The 16,035-nt window shown below is 39.9% G+C and overlaps 1 protein-coding gene across 8 annotated transcripts in view; it reads right to left on the minus strand.

The window, feature by feature from the left end:
* The window catches only part of EP400 (E1A binding protein p400), a 285,750-nt gene that overhangs the window by 133,905 nt on the left and 135,810 nt on the right, over positions 1-16,035 (minus strand). For 6 of the 8 annotated variants that reach the window (XR_004540299.1, XM_033954163.1, XM_033954160.1 and 3 more), the window contains 2 exons: positions 8,458-8,627; positions 7,677-7,913 (listed from right to left, as the gene is read on the minus strand). Coding sequence is in view for 7 of the 8 variants with exons in the window: in XM_033954163.1 (XP_033810054.1) it covers positions 7,677-7,913; positions 8,458-8,627 (407 nt within the window). In the remaining variant the exon portion in view is untranslated. The remainder of the gene's footprint in view (positions 1-7,676; positions 7,914-8,457; positions 8,628-16,035) is intronic. The other 2 variants (XM_033954167.1, XM_033954166.1) reach the window with 1 other exon arrangement.

Here is a 16,035-nt window from a genome sequence, read left to right on the forward strand (position 1 = left end):
TCCTCGAACTCCGGGCCCGGAGGAGACCCAGTCGAAGCAGCATACCCCAACCGAGGCAATTTCTTCTGAGGCGAGACGGTCGAGTGCCGAGAGGAATGCTTCGAAGAATGTCTGGATCGATGCCTGGAAGGGGATCGAGCCCGTCTGTGAGAAACTGGGTCAGACGCCTCCAAGGAGCAGATCGGACTCGATGTCGTCGATCGCAGAGGCGGAAGAGTCGGAGCCTCCCCTGACGCCGCCCAGGCTTGATAGGGGGTTCGGAAGAACTCGTCCTGCTTCCTGCTATGCCCAGGACTGGGTGGCCCCGAAGGTGGATGCCACACTGAGTCATGGGGCGGAGTAATCGGTTCCAAGGGAGGCAGGTCACTAAACGAGGCTTTCCTCGAGGGGATGGGCTCCAAGGGAGGCATATCACTAAGGGAGGCCCTCCTCGAGGGAATCGGTTCCAAAGGAGGCACAGCACTAACGGAGGACCTCCTCGAGGACCCGGACACCGCTCGCCGCTCCTCCTCGCCGAGCAACGAGGTCGTGCGGCGAGGAGGAGGAGGAGGGGGCGGTCCGCCCCTCGAAGCCGAAGCTGGGAGGTCACCCTGGATGGTGGCAATCAGTCGAGGCCCCATGGTCTGCATGAGCTCCACAAACTGAGCCTCCAGAAGGGACCACAACGAAGCCGATATGGAGTGATCCGCACCAAAAGGGGGCCCTTCCGCACGGTCTCCGCGCTCCTTCGGTGCTGCGTGCTTCTGCTTGCCAGTCTTCGGCACCTTGAGCACCACTGGTGGAACTGTAGGAGTCGATACCTGCTCCGAGGAGACAGAGGAAGGCACCGGCGCCGAAGCCGGGGCCGAAACCGGTGTGAACGATGCCGGTTTCAGGAGGCCCGAAGCAGCCGGGGAGGCAGAGGGCTTCGCTGAAGGAGTCGAAGCACCCATCGATGTCGATGTCGAAGCTGCAGGATCCGATGAAGCTTCCATCTTGAACATGGACTCCCACAGTAGACAGCGGCGCTTAAACGCTCTCGCCGTCAGAGTGGAGCAAGGCCGGCACGATTTCGGGAAGTGATCCGGTCCCAGACACTGTAAGCAGCGTCGATGAGGGTCCGTGAGCGAAATCGCGCGCTGGCACTTGCTACACTTTTTGAAATCGGTAATCGGCCGGGACATAGGCTGGAAAAGCTCCGCCGCAAGGTCGAAGGCGCAGGGCCCCAGCCACGCGGCCGACCCGGTATCGGAAGGAAAAATTATTATTTTTTTTTTGAAAAAAGAAATCAAAGAAAGAAAGAAATGCACAGGAGAGCCAAAAGAACTCAACCCGCGGCAAAATAGAAGGCAAAAAAAGAGATTCAATGGGCGCAAATTGAAGATAGACTTCTTAGCTCCGCGGAAGAAAAAGAACTGAGGAGACACGCCCGGACCATCGGGCGGGAAGGCACTGGCGCATGCGCGGTGCAGGCATCTCGAAACTTCTGAGTTTCTTCAAGCAAGACATGCTTGCAAGATGTCCGTATCGGGGCTCTGTCGGATGACATCACCCACTAGTGAGAATAGCTGCCTGCTTGTCCTGGGATAAGCGTATTTATAACTAGCGCCACTAGTCAACTTATGTATATGTTCTGTCATTTTGTTCTTTATAATGGTCTCTAACATTTGCCTGGCACCGATGTCAGACTCACCAGTCTATAATTTCCTGGATCACCTCTGGAATCCTTTTAAAAATCAGTGTCACATTAGCCACCTTCCAGTCTTCTGGTACTATGCTGGATTTTAAAGAAAACTTACTAACAATAACTCTGCAAATTCATTTTTCAATTCTATCAACACTCTGGGATGTATACCATCCGATCCAGGTTATTTGCTACCGTTCAATTTGTAAAATTGACCAATTACATCATCCAGTGAAACAGAGATATGTTTGAGTTTCTCTGATTCATCAGAATTGGCACTGGTAACTCCCCCCACATCTTCCTCAGTGAAGACTGAGGCAAATAATTAATTTAATCTCTCCACTGTGGCCTTGTTTTCCCTGAGATGCCCTTTTATCCATTAGTCATCTAGTGGTCCAACCAATTTTCTTCTCGGCTTCTTGCTTTTAATATAAAAAGTTTTTTACTGTGTGTTTTTGCTTCCAGTGCAATCTTCTTTTCAAGGACTCTCTTTGTCTTCCCTATTAGCGCCTTGCATTTGACTTGACATTCTTTGTACTGTTTACAATTATTTTCCGTCAGATAACTTTTCCACTTTCTGAAGGATTCTCTTTTAGCTCTAATAGCTTCCTTTACCTCGCTTGTTAACCACGCTAGCTGCCGTTTGGTCTTCCTTCCTCCTTTTCTAATATAGGGAATATATCTAATCTGGGCTTCTAGGATGGTATTTTTGAATAATATCCACGATTGATGTATATTTTACATCTTTGCAGCTGCTCCTCTAAGTTTTTACCATTCTCCTCATATCATACTCTCCGTTTGTTGGGGGTTTTTTAAAGTTAAGTGCTGTTGTATTGGATTTCCTGTGCAAACTTATTCCAGGAATTATATCAAATCTGATCATGTTATGATCATTGTTATCAAGCAACCCAAGTACCATTACCTCCCGTACCAATTCATGTGCTCCACTAAGAACTAGATCTAGAATTGATTCACCTCTTGTTGGTTCCTGATCCAGTTGCTCCATAAAGCAGTCCTTGATTTCATCAAGGAATTTTATCTCCTTAGCTTGCCCTGATGTTATATTTACCCAGTCAATATTGGGGTTGTTGAAATCACCCATTATTATTGTGTTACCCAATTTGTTAGATTTCCCAATTTCTGATAACATTTCAGCATCTGTCCATTCATCCTGGTCAGACAGACGATAGTACACTCCTATCACTATCTTTTTTTCCCCTTACACATGGAATTTCTACCTATAGGGATTACAAGGTGTTTTTCTTCTCCTCAGTATTTTCTTCTCCTGTAGTATTTTCAGTCTATTCGATTCAAGGCCTTCGTTAACATATAATACTACACCTCCACTAATTCAATTCAACCTATCACTACGATATTGCTTGTGCCCCCCAGTATGACAGTGTCCCATTGGTTATCTTCCTTTCACCAGTTCTCAGAGATGCCTATTATATCTATCTATTCATTTAGTGCAATATATTCTAACTCTCCCATCTTGTTTCTTAGGCTTCTGATATTTGCATACAGACAATTCAAACAGTGTCTATCATATCTATTTAGAGTTTGCTCAGCGGTTGGCATGGATAATTTGCAATCTTTAAAATCAGTCTGCTCTGTATTTAAAGAAACCCGGTCTACTGTGGCCTGTACTGCAATCTCACTATCGTGATGCTCTGTCTTCCCTTTTATGATATCTTTTAAAGATACCTTGTCTCAAATCATGCTCTTTTGAGTGACTGTCGGCCTTCCCCTAGTTTCTAATATAAAAGCTGCTCTACCTCTTTTTTAAATGTTGATGCCAAGAGCAAGGTTCCACCCTGGTTAAGATGGAGTCCATCTCTGCAGAATAGACTCCCCCTTCCCCAGTATGTCACCCAGTTCCTAACAAATCTAAACCCCTCTTCCCTACATCACTGCCTCATTCATGCACTAAGATTCTGGAGCTCTGCTTGTCTCTTAGGTCCTGCATGTGGAACAGGGAGCAATTCTGAAAATGCTACCCTGGAGGTTCTGGATTTTAACTTCTTACCTAAGAGCCTAAATTTGGCTGCCAGAACCTCCCCTACACTCTTGTTTTGAGCAAACTTGGTTACTGCAATTCTGTTCTCATTAGACTCCCAAAATATCAATTACATTTTCTACAATTAGTTCAGAACACTGCAGTGAGATTACATTATCATTGTTCTAAATTTGATCATATCTCACCGCTTCTAAGGTCAAAACACATCCTTCCGGTGTCATATCGCATTGCCTTTAAATATAATATCTTTTCTCATCAGATTCTATCAAGTGGTCTTCCCTCATTTTTATATAGTCTTCTGGTTCCATACTCGCCACAAAGAACCTTATGCTCCTCACAACAGCAGTTATTGGTCATTACTTCATTTAGACAACTTTTCTCAGATTTCCACAGGAATTTCTCATTCTGTTATGGCTCCTCTTCTCTGGAATTCTTTGCCTTTTTACCTTCGTTCAGAGAAATAATTTGCAACTTTCAAGGTACAATTAAAGGCATATTATTTCTCTTTAGCCTTTAGCTCTTAATATACTTCTTCCTGATGGCTACCTCTCTACTGTGTGGGCAGAATTGAATTCTTTTTCCTCCCTCACCACATTGTTCACCCCTCTCCACAACCTTTTTATTTTTATTGTAATCCGCTGATTCCCTCTTTCCCCATGTTCTGAATTGTTTTTCTTCACATTTTGACTTACTTTTTTTGTTGTTGTTTGTTTTTGTTTTTACCCTAATTTTTTTTTTTTAATTTAAATAAAAAAATTTTTTTTATTGTAAACCGCTTAGATTTGCCTCTTGGTTTTATATTTGCAGTATATTAAATAAACTGAACTTAAATTGAACTAAATTGAACCCACATGTACCAAGACAGAAGGCTCCTCCCCAGCACAGTCCAAAATCTTATCTAGGTGATGCGTGAGGTCCGCCACCTTCACACGAGGCAGGCAAGTAACCAAGCGCTCCTAATGTCCACTAGCCACCCAGCTATCTACATGCCTAATGCCTACTACTTTAATGGCTGTTCTAACCCTTCCCTCCTGGGCAGAAGTCCCTGGAGACACATGCTCGGTGCGAGAGGACATTACATCCTCTGGTGAGCAGGTTCTGGCTACAAGGTTGCCTCTTACTTCACTAGGGTTATGCTCTCCTTTAAGAAGACCCCCCCCCACCTCCAAGGCTGGAGACTGGAGGTGGGACTTTTCTACAATGTCCCTATAGGTCTCCTCTATGTACCTCTCTGTCTCCCTCAGCTTCTCCAAGTCTGCTCTCTAGCCTCAAGAATCACAGATGAACTGATTTAGTCCAATAAAAGGTCTTGTCTACAACTTATTTTGACCCTTACTTCTACCTTTTCAAAGTTACAAGTTAAGGATTTTCTCTGTTCTAATCACAGAACATAATTTTAAGGCCCTTCCTTGTTTTCTGTTGTGAATGTAACTGACAAGTCTTTTACCTGTATCTTACATTTAGCTTTCTTATGCTGAGGAATTGTTTTTCTTGTCTAGTCTATAGATCACTGCTATAGCAAATAAACATGCCAACAACATTTAAAGGTCCATCATCCATTTTCTTTTGATAAGACAGTTTGGGAGTTAAAAAAAAAAGTATTTCCTCCAACAATGTACTCTCATTTGTGACTTTTTACAATTGTACATACATTGCCTATTATAATTTAAGCATAGAATATACTATTCTGTTCTGTAAATTAAATAGCTTCAGAAAGAAGTCTAAAAAAAGGTACTAAGCTCTGGATAATTCTTTTCAGGTGCTGCTTAGAATGACCCAAAGGATGTCAGTATACTATGATATAAGAACACCCGAAATCCAAATGCATTCTAAGAAACAACAGTTGATGCAATAAAACTAATGCCTAGATGTCAGATTAAGCAAAGGGAACCCTGAAAAAAAAACCCAGAGAATGAGCAATTTAGGTTCAATATTATTGCTATAGCACTTATACTACTCAGCTAGAATGAAATCTTGCTTTCATTTTCCCAACATGGGTTTGCAGACATTTCTATCCCTTGCCAAGTTAAAGGGAAAAAAAAAAAAAACAAATGAGATGAAGTGGACATTTGCAAAGACTATGCTGAGCTGTTCATGTGAGCTGTTCATGATAAACATTCTTAGGCATTTGCTGTTGCAAAGGCAGTGTGCATTCTCCAGGGTACACAGGGACTATCTCATTGTTGAGGATCTGGTGTACATGCTTGGCAGCTGTATACTCACAACTGCAAAGCAAATTTTTTCCAGTTTTTCCTCAACAGTTGAGATCTTAGACTGATGCAGGTGGCCTGACAGACAGACAGACAAATTGATTGATTAGTGCTTAGTGTCAAGGAAATTTAATTAGAAGAGAGCTGTAGAAATTAAGCAATTAGTTGGAAGAAAGGCAGTGCTATCAGCAGAAAATATGTACAGAGAAAGGAGTGTGTTAGCAGGTCAGAAATGTTAACTGGATGGATGCCTGCAGTTTTTGGTATTCCTCTTCCTTCAGTGGTTTGCTTTTCTTCATGGGGTACTCATCTGACTCTGGGTCACTAGGACAGGCAAGCACAATCCTCAGTATCAATTTCCATGGAGTACCACTTCTCTCCAGGACGTTTCCATGCAGCTTTCATCAGGCCATCATTATACATACCCCTTTCTCCCTACTCTTTCCCAGAGTCACGTCTCACTTCAGAGCATTCTTTATAGAGTAACTGTCTAATTCAGACCTTTATGTCAGTTTTCAGGATCAGGAGGAAATAGTAAAAAGCAAATAAGTAAGCCTGCTTGCTCCATTTTGAAACTCTAGCTTTTGCTCAGTGCTTTAATGTTTTGCAACTCCTGGAAGGCAAAATAAGCCAGATTAAAGTACTTTGTAAGAAAAGCTCTGCTGGACTTCAACAACTAAAGCAATAATCAAATATTTCCTGGAAATTACAGGATCAATGACAAAAAGAGAAAAAAATAAGATCCCTTATGCTCCTGATATGCACAGTGGACATACAGAGCTCTCTTAAGTCATGAACAAGAGATGGAACATGGAAGCACTTGTAGTCCCTAACTGAAAAGACTCTCTTTCATCAACTTCTATAAGTGGATCAATACACTTTGCCTGAGGTACAATCTAATACTGTAAACCCTCTGGTCTACCAATAAAAAAGTGTTGAACTAAATTTACTTAAACAAAGACAGACAAGTTATATACCAATCTTGCTTCGTGAACAATGTGAAGACCTCTAAAAAAAAAACAACCCAAAACACAGCAATATGGCATAAGAAATCTATAAACTCACCAAAACTAAGAAAAAGTGTAAACCTACTTGGTAAACCTACTTGAAAACAGTAGCCTTAGCAGGATTGGGTAGGACTTGCACTCCTTGATCCTACATGGAGACATATCAAGGAACCTATGAATCTTGTGGAATAAGACCTGCTGTCCCCGATAACTCTGACACTGTGTCCCTGCCCCCTTCTCCCCTGAAGGCAGGCTCATTAGTTGCATTAAACTGGTCCAGATGCATGACATAAATCTCCAAAACATCAAACTGTTTATAAAGATTTGGATTTTTATTACCTTTCTGAATTCAAACTCAAGGTAAGTTACAAATTAGGTACAGTAGGCATATTTCCCTGACCCAGAGAGCTTACAACCTCAGTTTGTACCCTAGGCAATGGGGGATGAAATGATTTATCCCAGGTGACAAGGTGTCTTAGTGGAAACAGCAATATCTGAATCCTGATTTCCCTGCTTCACAATTTGCTACTCTAGGCTACTCCTCCATGAGAATAATAATTTAATACTAAAATTATTGCACTACAGTGTTAGAATGTCCTGACACTATGGAAATTTATTAAATGCTGTCCAATATATGATAAATATAATACCAATGAATTTTAGGAGTAGCTTGTTCCAAGTAACCCAGAGCTAGCTGAACTCCCTACAAAGTGACCAAACCAAACGAGAAGCCTGAAAGCCCATACCCTGCAAACTATGAGAGGGCAAGGGCCACTTACTGGGCAAGCGTGCTTGGGCCTGAGAGGTAAGCACCAGCCTCTGAGGCAGCACACTCTGTTGGCTGGTGTGCGAGGGGGCCTGGGGCTGGGAGGAGCCTAGCTGGGAGGCCAGGGTACTGCTCTGACCCAGCTGTTTCACAGGGTTGGCTGTGTTAGTTGCTGTAGTGAAGGTCGCTGATGGCTGTTGTCGTGAAGCACCGCTGGAAGCCTGAGAGGTCTGAAACAGGACTGCTGTAGCTGCAAACAACAAGGCGCGTTTGTGCAAGCTGTTAGATGAATTTCAGTGAGCAATAAAACAAATCTGGGTTAAAACAAATTATCTTGGTTCACTTGGAAATCCATATGGAGCCACATCACAGCTGTATTAATACCACTCGATGGGGATACAAATATACCCGTGGAGATCCAAGAACGAAACAGGAGTACATGAGCGAAAACGTGTTACAAGCCATGTCTCTTACAACATTGCAGATGAACTTCAGCACTATGTGAGAATCTTCAGTGCGAGCAGTAATTTGAGATTCCCTTTAAAACACAGCTGAATCCATGAGGCAGAGGAATTGCTTAAAAAAATTAATCATAATGCACTAGGAAATTTTGAAATGTTGTATGATAATTAAACACACTATAATGCATACATATTTTTCTTTCAAGGTGAACTGACAGCTAAAGCCTCTGATCTCAATAAAATGATTTTAGAAACCTTAGGAATAATGGCTTTGCTCTAAAGAAAATCTCTCCATCAGCCTTTGCAGATTTCTCAGGTGTACTTTTATTTTACCTTTTGTACTTGAATTGGCTGAAGCTGTGGAAATAGGTAACCTCCCGCGGACCTGCCCTGGCTGAGCCACAGTAGCAGTTGTGGTAGCCACTGTGCGCTGTGCTGTAGTGCTTGGAAACACAACGGTTTTGCCCTCAGGTTTCTGCCCATATGGCACCGGCTGAAACAACCTGCAGAAAAATTGCACAAGCGCATTAATAATTGAAGATTTGGTACAAGGACTAGGAATGTATTTATTCAGAGAGATCACAAATATTAGGTAAACAAACAGAACCAGATCTCCCCAGTGATATACCACACACCATCCAGGGTCCCCATGCTATTGGCCATCTTTACAGACTGGACAAATGTCCTACATCTATATGAAAGGCCTTGCATATCATAACCATACCAGGCCTGTAGGATGCAGAGCTTTTACTTGGTGTACACACACACACGAGAACATTTTTCCCCTAGACCCTGTTATTTCCCTTCCCTTTTCATGTCCTCTATTGTTACCATTTATCTTCCATCCTCTTCCCCACAATACCTTCTTTTTTGATGCAAACTTTCTCTCCCATTCTCCCCTCCCCTACCACTCATCGTATCACTATTCCCCCTTTCCACTTCTAAGGCCTAGTCTCTCAGCTACCAAACTGTAAAATCCTTTTTGAATTTACTTCATTCATTCACCCAATCTAAAGTATCATTCATGTACTGCTGGTATGTCCTTACTTCTCCAATGCACTGTTATCTTATTTTAGCTGCTGTCAGAGCCATCCTCATCAATTTCCTTTTCCTCTTATTTAACTCCCCCTATTCCCAAGTAGACCCCTGGGTCCTCTCTACTTTAACCCTCCCTTAGGTCCTCCAATATCTTTTTCCAAATCCATTTATGAAGGTATGTTCCTTCCTTATTACACCCTCTCTAGCATCAAAAAGATGATCCTGGAATATATATAATATATAACAGTAACATAACATAGTAAATGACGGTAAATAAAGACCCAAATGGTCCATCCAGTCTGTCCAAATATACACTCTCTATAATTTAATGATTTAATTTAAATTGTTCTTTTTCTTAAATATTTCTGGGCCAGAAAACCAGAGCTCCGCCCGGCACTGTGCACTGGCCCCATCTACTGGAGTCTCTGTCAAAGCCCAATCCAAACCATCCCAGCCCATCCTCAACTGAATGGCCATATATGGAACACAGATCGTGCAAGCCTGCCCAGTACTGGCCTTAGTTTTTCAATATATAGCATTATTTTCTGATTAGAGATCCTCTGAGTTCATCCCATGCTTTTTTGAACTCTGTCACTGTTTTCCTCTCCAACACCTCCCTTGGGAGCGCATTCCAGGCATCAACCACCCTCTCCGTAAAAAACAATTCCCTAACATTACTCTTGAGTCTACCATCCCTCAACCTCAGATTATGCCCTCTGGTTTTATCATTTTCCTTTCTCTGGAAAATATTTTGTTCTACGTTAATACCTTTCAGGTATTTGAATGTCTGAATCATATCTCCCCTGTCCCGCCTTTCCTCAAGAGTATACATATTCAGGGCTTCCAGTCTCTCCTCATATGTCTTTTGGCACAAAACTTTGCCAGATACGGTCTCCAAAATTGAACACAATATACCAAGTGGGGCCTCATCAGCAACCTGTATAGGGGCATCAGCATCTTCTTTCTTCTACTGGTTATGCCTCTCTCTATACAGCCTAGCATCCTTCTGGCAACAGCCACCACCTTGTCACACTGTTTCTTTGCCTTTAGATCTTTGGACACTATCACCCCAAGGTCCCTCTCCCATCCGTGCATATCAGCCTCTCACCTCCCAGCACATACGGCTCCTTCTGATTTCTAATCCCCAAATTAATTATTCTGCGCTTCTCTGCATTGAATTTAAGTTGCCAACCAGTTTTTTTACAAAAAGTTAAATAGTATTTTACAAAAAGTTAAATAGTTAAAAAGTTAAATAGTATAATTTATTTGGCTGGGTAAAATTGCAAGAATTGCTTTAGTGTCTTTACAAAGGCCAATTGCGGAGGGAAGGGTAAATTTTCCCAATTTTTATAGGTATCATCAATTCTATATTATGCACCAAAGTATGTATTGGGTCCTCCCAGAGCCCATTGAAAATATTCAAGATTGGATATGGTTGGAATGGCGACTCATATTTCCTCTGCGATTATGCCATGTTCTTAGTATCAAAATACCTAGGATATATAAAGAAAATAGAATATTAGTAGATACATGGAAATCCTTAAGATATATGAATAATCTAACACCTATTCCAATACATAAATCAACAAATCAAACTATATGGCTCAACTCCAAGATTGAAATTGGCGGATTTAAGATCTTCTGGAAGTATTGGGTGATGGCAGGTATACGTATTCTAGAAGATGTTATATCTAATGGTAAGCTGCTTGATTTTACACAGTTACAACGTAAATTTGGTCTTGATAAATCACAAAGTTTTAGATGGTTGAAACTGAAGCAGGCCATTCAGGCGGGGTTCTCTGAATGAAAAAATCTTACTAATCAATACAGTTTGGAGTTCTTATGCTTTCAGGTGGACTTCTTGGGACACCAGGCCGCACAGTGGTATAAATTGATATCTGGATTTATGAATAAAAAACTGGTCTTCGGGACATTTGGAGCATTGAGATTAAGCATCAAATTACTGAGTCTCAATGGTCACGAATTTGGTCTTGGAGGATGAGATGTACAGTATCTGCATCTATGAGACAACTTGGTTTTTTCTGTTACATAGACCATTTTGGACCCCTGTTCATTTACAAAAATTAGATAGCTCTAAGTCTAATAGATGTTGGCATTGTCATCTCAAAACTGGGACTTTAGATCATCTATTATTCTATTGTCCATTCATTTTGGCTTTCTGAAAATCAATATGGGGCCAAATAAATATGATACTATTTTATTTGGCATGTCAATGATGGCGAAGAGTCAGATTTCTTCAAAAAATAATAAGCTTTTACTTATTATGAAAGGAGTTGCCATACAACAGATTACATATTTTTTTTTAATCTTTATTCATTTTCATATCTTTCAACAAGTGTACAATATTCAATCAATAATTCGTACAAATCACTTGACATTCTCAATCATTATTGTCAAAATCATATAAAAGAACCCCCTCCCCATCCCATCTATTAGAAATAAACTAATTAAAACATATATCATACATCTCCATCCCCCCACTGAATATATTCTTATGTAATAAAAAGGTGTCTTTGGTGTCTGATCATTATAATATGTAATCAATGGCCCCCAGATTTTTTTTAAACTATCATAATTTCCTTGCTGTAAAGCAAGCATTCTCTCCATTTTATAAATATGGCAAACTGAATTCCACCAAAAGGTATAATTAAGTTTAGTATAATCCTTCCAATTTCCAGTAATATGCTGAAAAGCAACCCCTGTCAGTATTAGCAAAAGTTTATTATTGTGTGCTGAAAGTTGACTCTTTAATCTCATAGATGTTCCAAATAAAATAGTATCACAAGGTATGGCAACATGATTTTCTAACAGTGAATTAATTTGAGACCAAATTGACTTCCAAAAGGCATTGATAAAGGGACAGAAAAAAAGTAAATGATCTAAAGTCCCAACATCTAAATTACAATGCCAGCATCTATTAGACCTAGAGCTATCCAACTTTTGTAAACGAACTGGGGTCCAAAAAGCTCTATGCAACAAAAAGAACCAAGTTTGTCTCATAGATGCTGACCTTGGACTTTTTAACCTCCAAGACCAAAGACGTGGCCATTGAAAAGCAGAAATTTGATGCTTAATCTCAATGCTCCAAATATCCCTAAGACCAGTTTTTTGTTTTTTATTCAAATATCCATACAACAATTTATACCACTGAGCGGCTTGGTGACCCAAGAAATTTACCTGAAAGCATAGGAATTCCAAACTAAAATCTTTCCATTCAGGGAACCCCTCCTGAATAGCCTGCTTCAGCTGCAACCACTTAAAACTTTGTGTTTTATCTAAACCAAATTTATGTTGCAGCTGTGAAAAACTAAGCAGCGAACTATTTGAAACAACATCATTTAATGTCCGTATACCTGCAATAATCCAATGCTTCCAGACGATTTGAAATCCGCCAATTTTAATCTTGGAGTTTAGCCAAATGGATTGATTTAATGATTTAGAAATTGGATTTGGTGAATGATTACTAACATAACGTAAAGTTCTCCATGTATCAAGCAAAATTCTATTTTCTTTATATTTCCTAGGCAATTTTATACTTATAAGATAAGATAAATGCAAAGGAAACAGGAGTCGCCATTCTAAATACAACCAATCTGGGACATTCTCCAAGACTTCTGGGAGGATCCAACCCATACTCTGTCTTAAAATATAGGCTTGATGATACCTATAAAAATTTGAAAAATTTACCCCTCCCTCCACAATTGTCTTTTGTAAAGATACTAAAGCAATTCTGGGTCTTTTACCCAACCAAACAAATTTAGTAAGAATACCATTTAACTTTTTGTAACATGACCCCTGAAAAATAATTGGTATCATATTCATTTGATAACAAACCACAGGCAATATCATCATTTTAATAGTTTGAACTCTTCCCCACCAAGAAAGATGCAAAGGATTCCATTGCTCACATATTTCTGATATTTTCTTTAATAAAAATCTTTCATTCTCTTTCACTGTGTCTTCTATTGTGTTTTTAATAGTAATACCTAAGTATTTTAATCCATCTTCTTTCCAAACAAACAAAAATGAATCAAATAATCCTTTAGTACAGTGAACATTGAGCGGAAGAACTTCAGACTTACTCCAATTTATCTTATATCCAGAAAATTTTCCAAACTTCTCTATTAATTCAAGTAAACATGGAATGGTAATTTCTGGGTCTCTCAAATAAAGCAGAATATCATCCGCATATGCAGAAAGCTTATATTCCCAATTCGAATAAGGAATACCTCTTATCCCCTTTGCTTGGTTAATAGCTATTAAAAAGGGTTCCAGAACAACATCAAAGAGCAGAGGAGATAAAGGACAACCCTGTCTAACACCCCTTAGCAAGTTAAACCGTTCTGACAAATTATTGTTAATATATAATCTTGCACCAGGAGAGCTGTACAGTGTCTGAATCATTTGAATAAAACCAGAACCTATACCAAACCAAACTAAAGCCTGATACATAAAAGTCCATTCAACTCGATCAAAGGCTTTTTCTGCATCCAAGGAGATCAAAAAAGCCGGATCATTCATGTTTTTTGTCAAATTTAGAGAATGAAAAGCCAATATAGTGTTATTAGAAGAATGTCTCTTTGCAACAAATCCTGTTTGGTGAGTAATAAAAGGAAGAGCTTTAGCCAAACGTAAAGCCAACACTTTAGCAATAAGTTTTCCATCCACATTTATTAATGAAATAGGCCTGTAATTTGAAACCAAAGTAGAATCTTTGTTTGGTTTTGTCAAAACAATAATCAATGAATCAGCCATAGTACCTGTAACACAACCACTATTCAGTTGATATTGATATAAATTTAACAAATATGGCAAAAGGGTAATTTGAAATGATTTATAAAACTCAACAGTATACCCATTCCCACTTGGAGCGGATCCAAGAGATTTTAATGCTATCTCTAATTCTTTTAAAGATATAGGTTCTTCTAAACTTCTTTTTATATGATCAGGAATCTTCGGTCCATTAAGTAAATTTAAAAATTCTAAACCATCTTGTTCTTTATTTCCTTAAGACTCAGAAGAATACAATTCTTTATAAAAATTAAAAAATTGCTGTAAAATATGCTCAGTTTTAGTATGCGAACCTCCTTGTTTATCTTTAATTGCAATAATTTTAGTTTTCCTCTTTTTTGCTTTAAGATAATTTGCAAGTACCGTATTTTCACCCAATACCGCGCACCCGTGTAAAACGCGCACACGGGTATAGCGCGCGGGGAACAGAAATTTATGTAAAAAAATTTTACTATAGCGCGCACACACGTATACCATGCATGCCTCCCCAACTCTCCTCTTGCCGCCCCGACTCTCCTCTCGCCGACCCGACTCTCCGTTCGCCACCCCGACTTTACTCTCGCCGCCCCGACTCTCCGTTCACCGCCCCGACTCTCCTCTCGCCGCCCCGACTCTCCTCTCGCCGCCCCGACTCTCCTTTCCGAAGGACCGCTCGCACCCCCACCCAAAGGACCGCTCGCACCCCCACAGCCTCCCCCCCTCCCGCATGGAGAAGCTGCCTACCGTTGTTTCCGGATGCCAGTGAGCCCAGCTGCTTCCTCTGCCGGCAGTCCTGCCCCTTCTCTGAGCCCTGCGCTACGCTGCTTCCTCTTCTGGCGGTCCCGCCCTTTCTCTGACTGAGTTTGCTGATAAAACAAATCCTTCCTTACAAATTGAGAAGATATCGCATTATATTTGGCTTTTGCTTTTAATAAACTTTGCAAAGTAAGTTGTTCCCATCTATTAATTAATTTAGTTTCCAATCTTTTAATTTCATACTCTAATTCAAAAAATTGTTTTTTGAGTTGTTTTTTAATATATGCCGAATAAGAAATAATATTACCTCTCATAGTTGTCTTAAATGCATCCCATGTTTCAATACTTATATCCACAGAGGTATTAAGTTGGAAAAACTCATTCATTTTTAATTTAAAATCTCCTAGAAATTTAGAATCAGCAAGTAGAGTATTATCAAATCTCCAAATTGGTTTAGAACAAACTTGTTCATCAGATGTTAACTCGATCCATACCCCACCATGATCAGACAAAATTATAGAATCTATAATAGCTTTAGTCACACGCTGAACAAAAGGAAAACTCTCGATCATTAAAATGAAGAATACGCCATATATCAATTAAATCACAAGATTGTATTAAATTATCTAGCCCTAACGATTTTATAATTTTACTTGTTTTTTTTTATCCATAATTGGATCTATTACAGCATTGAAATCTCCAGCCACTACTAAATTAGAAGCAGCCAGTGGCAGTAATAACTGTTGTAAATGTTTGAAAAATTCCATTTGATTCGAATTTGAAGTGTACACATTGAATAAATCCAGGGTAGTATTTCCCATAACCATTTTAACATGCACCCAGCGTCCTAAAGGATCCAAAGCAATCAATTGAAAATCAGCTGAACATTTCCTATTCACTAAAATAGCAACCCCAGCCTTTTTTCCTACTGCTGGAGCAAAAAAACACTTAGAAACCCAACCTCCTTTCAATTTCTTAGATTCTATTAATGACAGATGTGACTCTTGTATAAAATATACATCAGCATTTTGCTTCTGAAGGAAAGATTACATTCAATTGGAAAAATTGGAGTAGATTGAACTACAGTTTCTGGTGGAATTCTTTGTGTCATATATAAAATGGAAAGAACATTAGCCACACAGAAAGGACATTTTAGTAAATTTTGGGATGTTTGGGGGCCATTAACAGAGTATTGTAATAAGTAGATAACATTTTTCCCTTAATAATACAATTGAAAATGAGGGGGTAGGGGTGGAGGGGTTTCTGATCTTTTATTAAATGCTTGGATTAATAGAAAAGAATATATTGTATGATATATGTGAATGC

This window comes from Geotrypetes seraphini, chromosome 8 (genome assembly GCF_902459505.1).
Source record: "Geotrypetes seraphini chromosome 8, aGeoSer1.1, whole genome shotgun sequence".
NCBI classification, from domain to species: domain Eukaryota; kingdom Metazoa; phylum Chordata; class Amphibia; order Gymnophiona; family Dermophiidae; genus Geotrypetes; species Geotrypetes seraphini.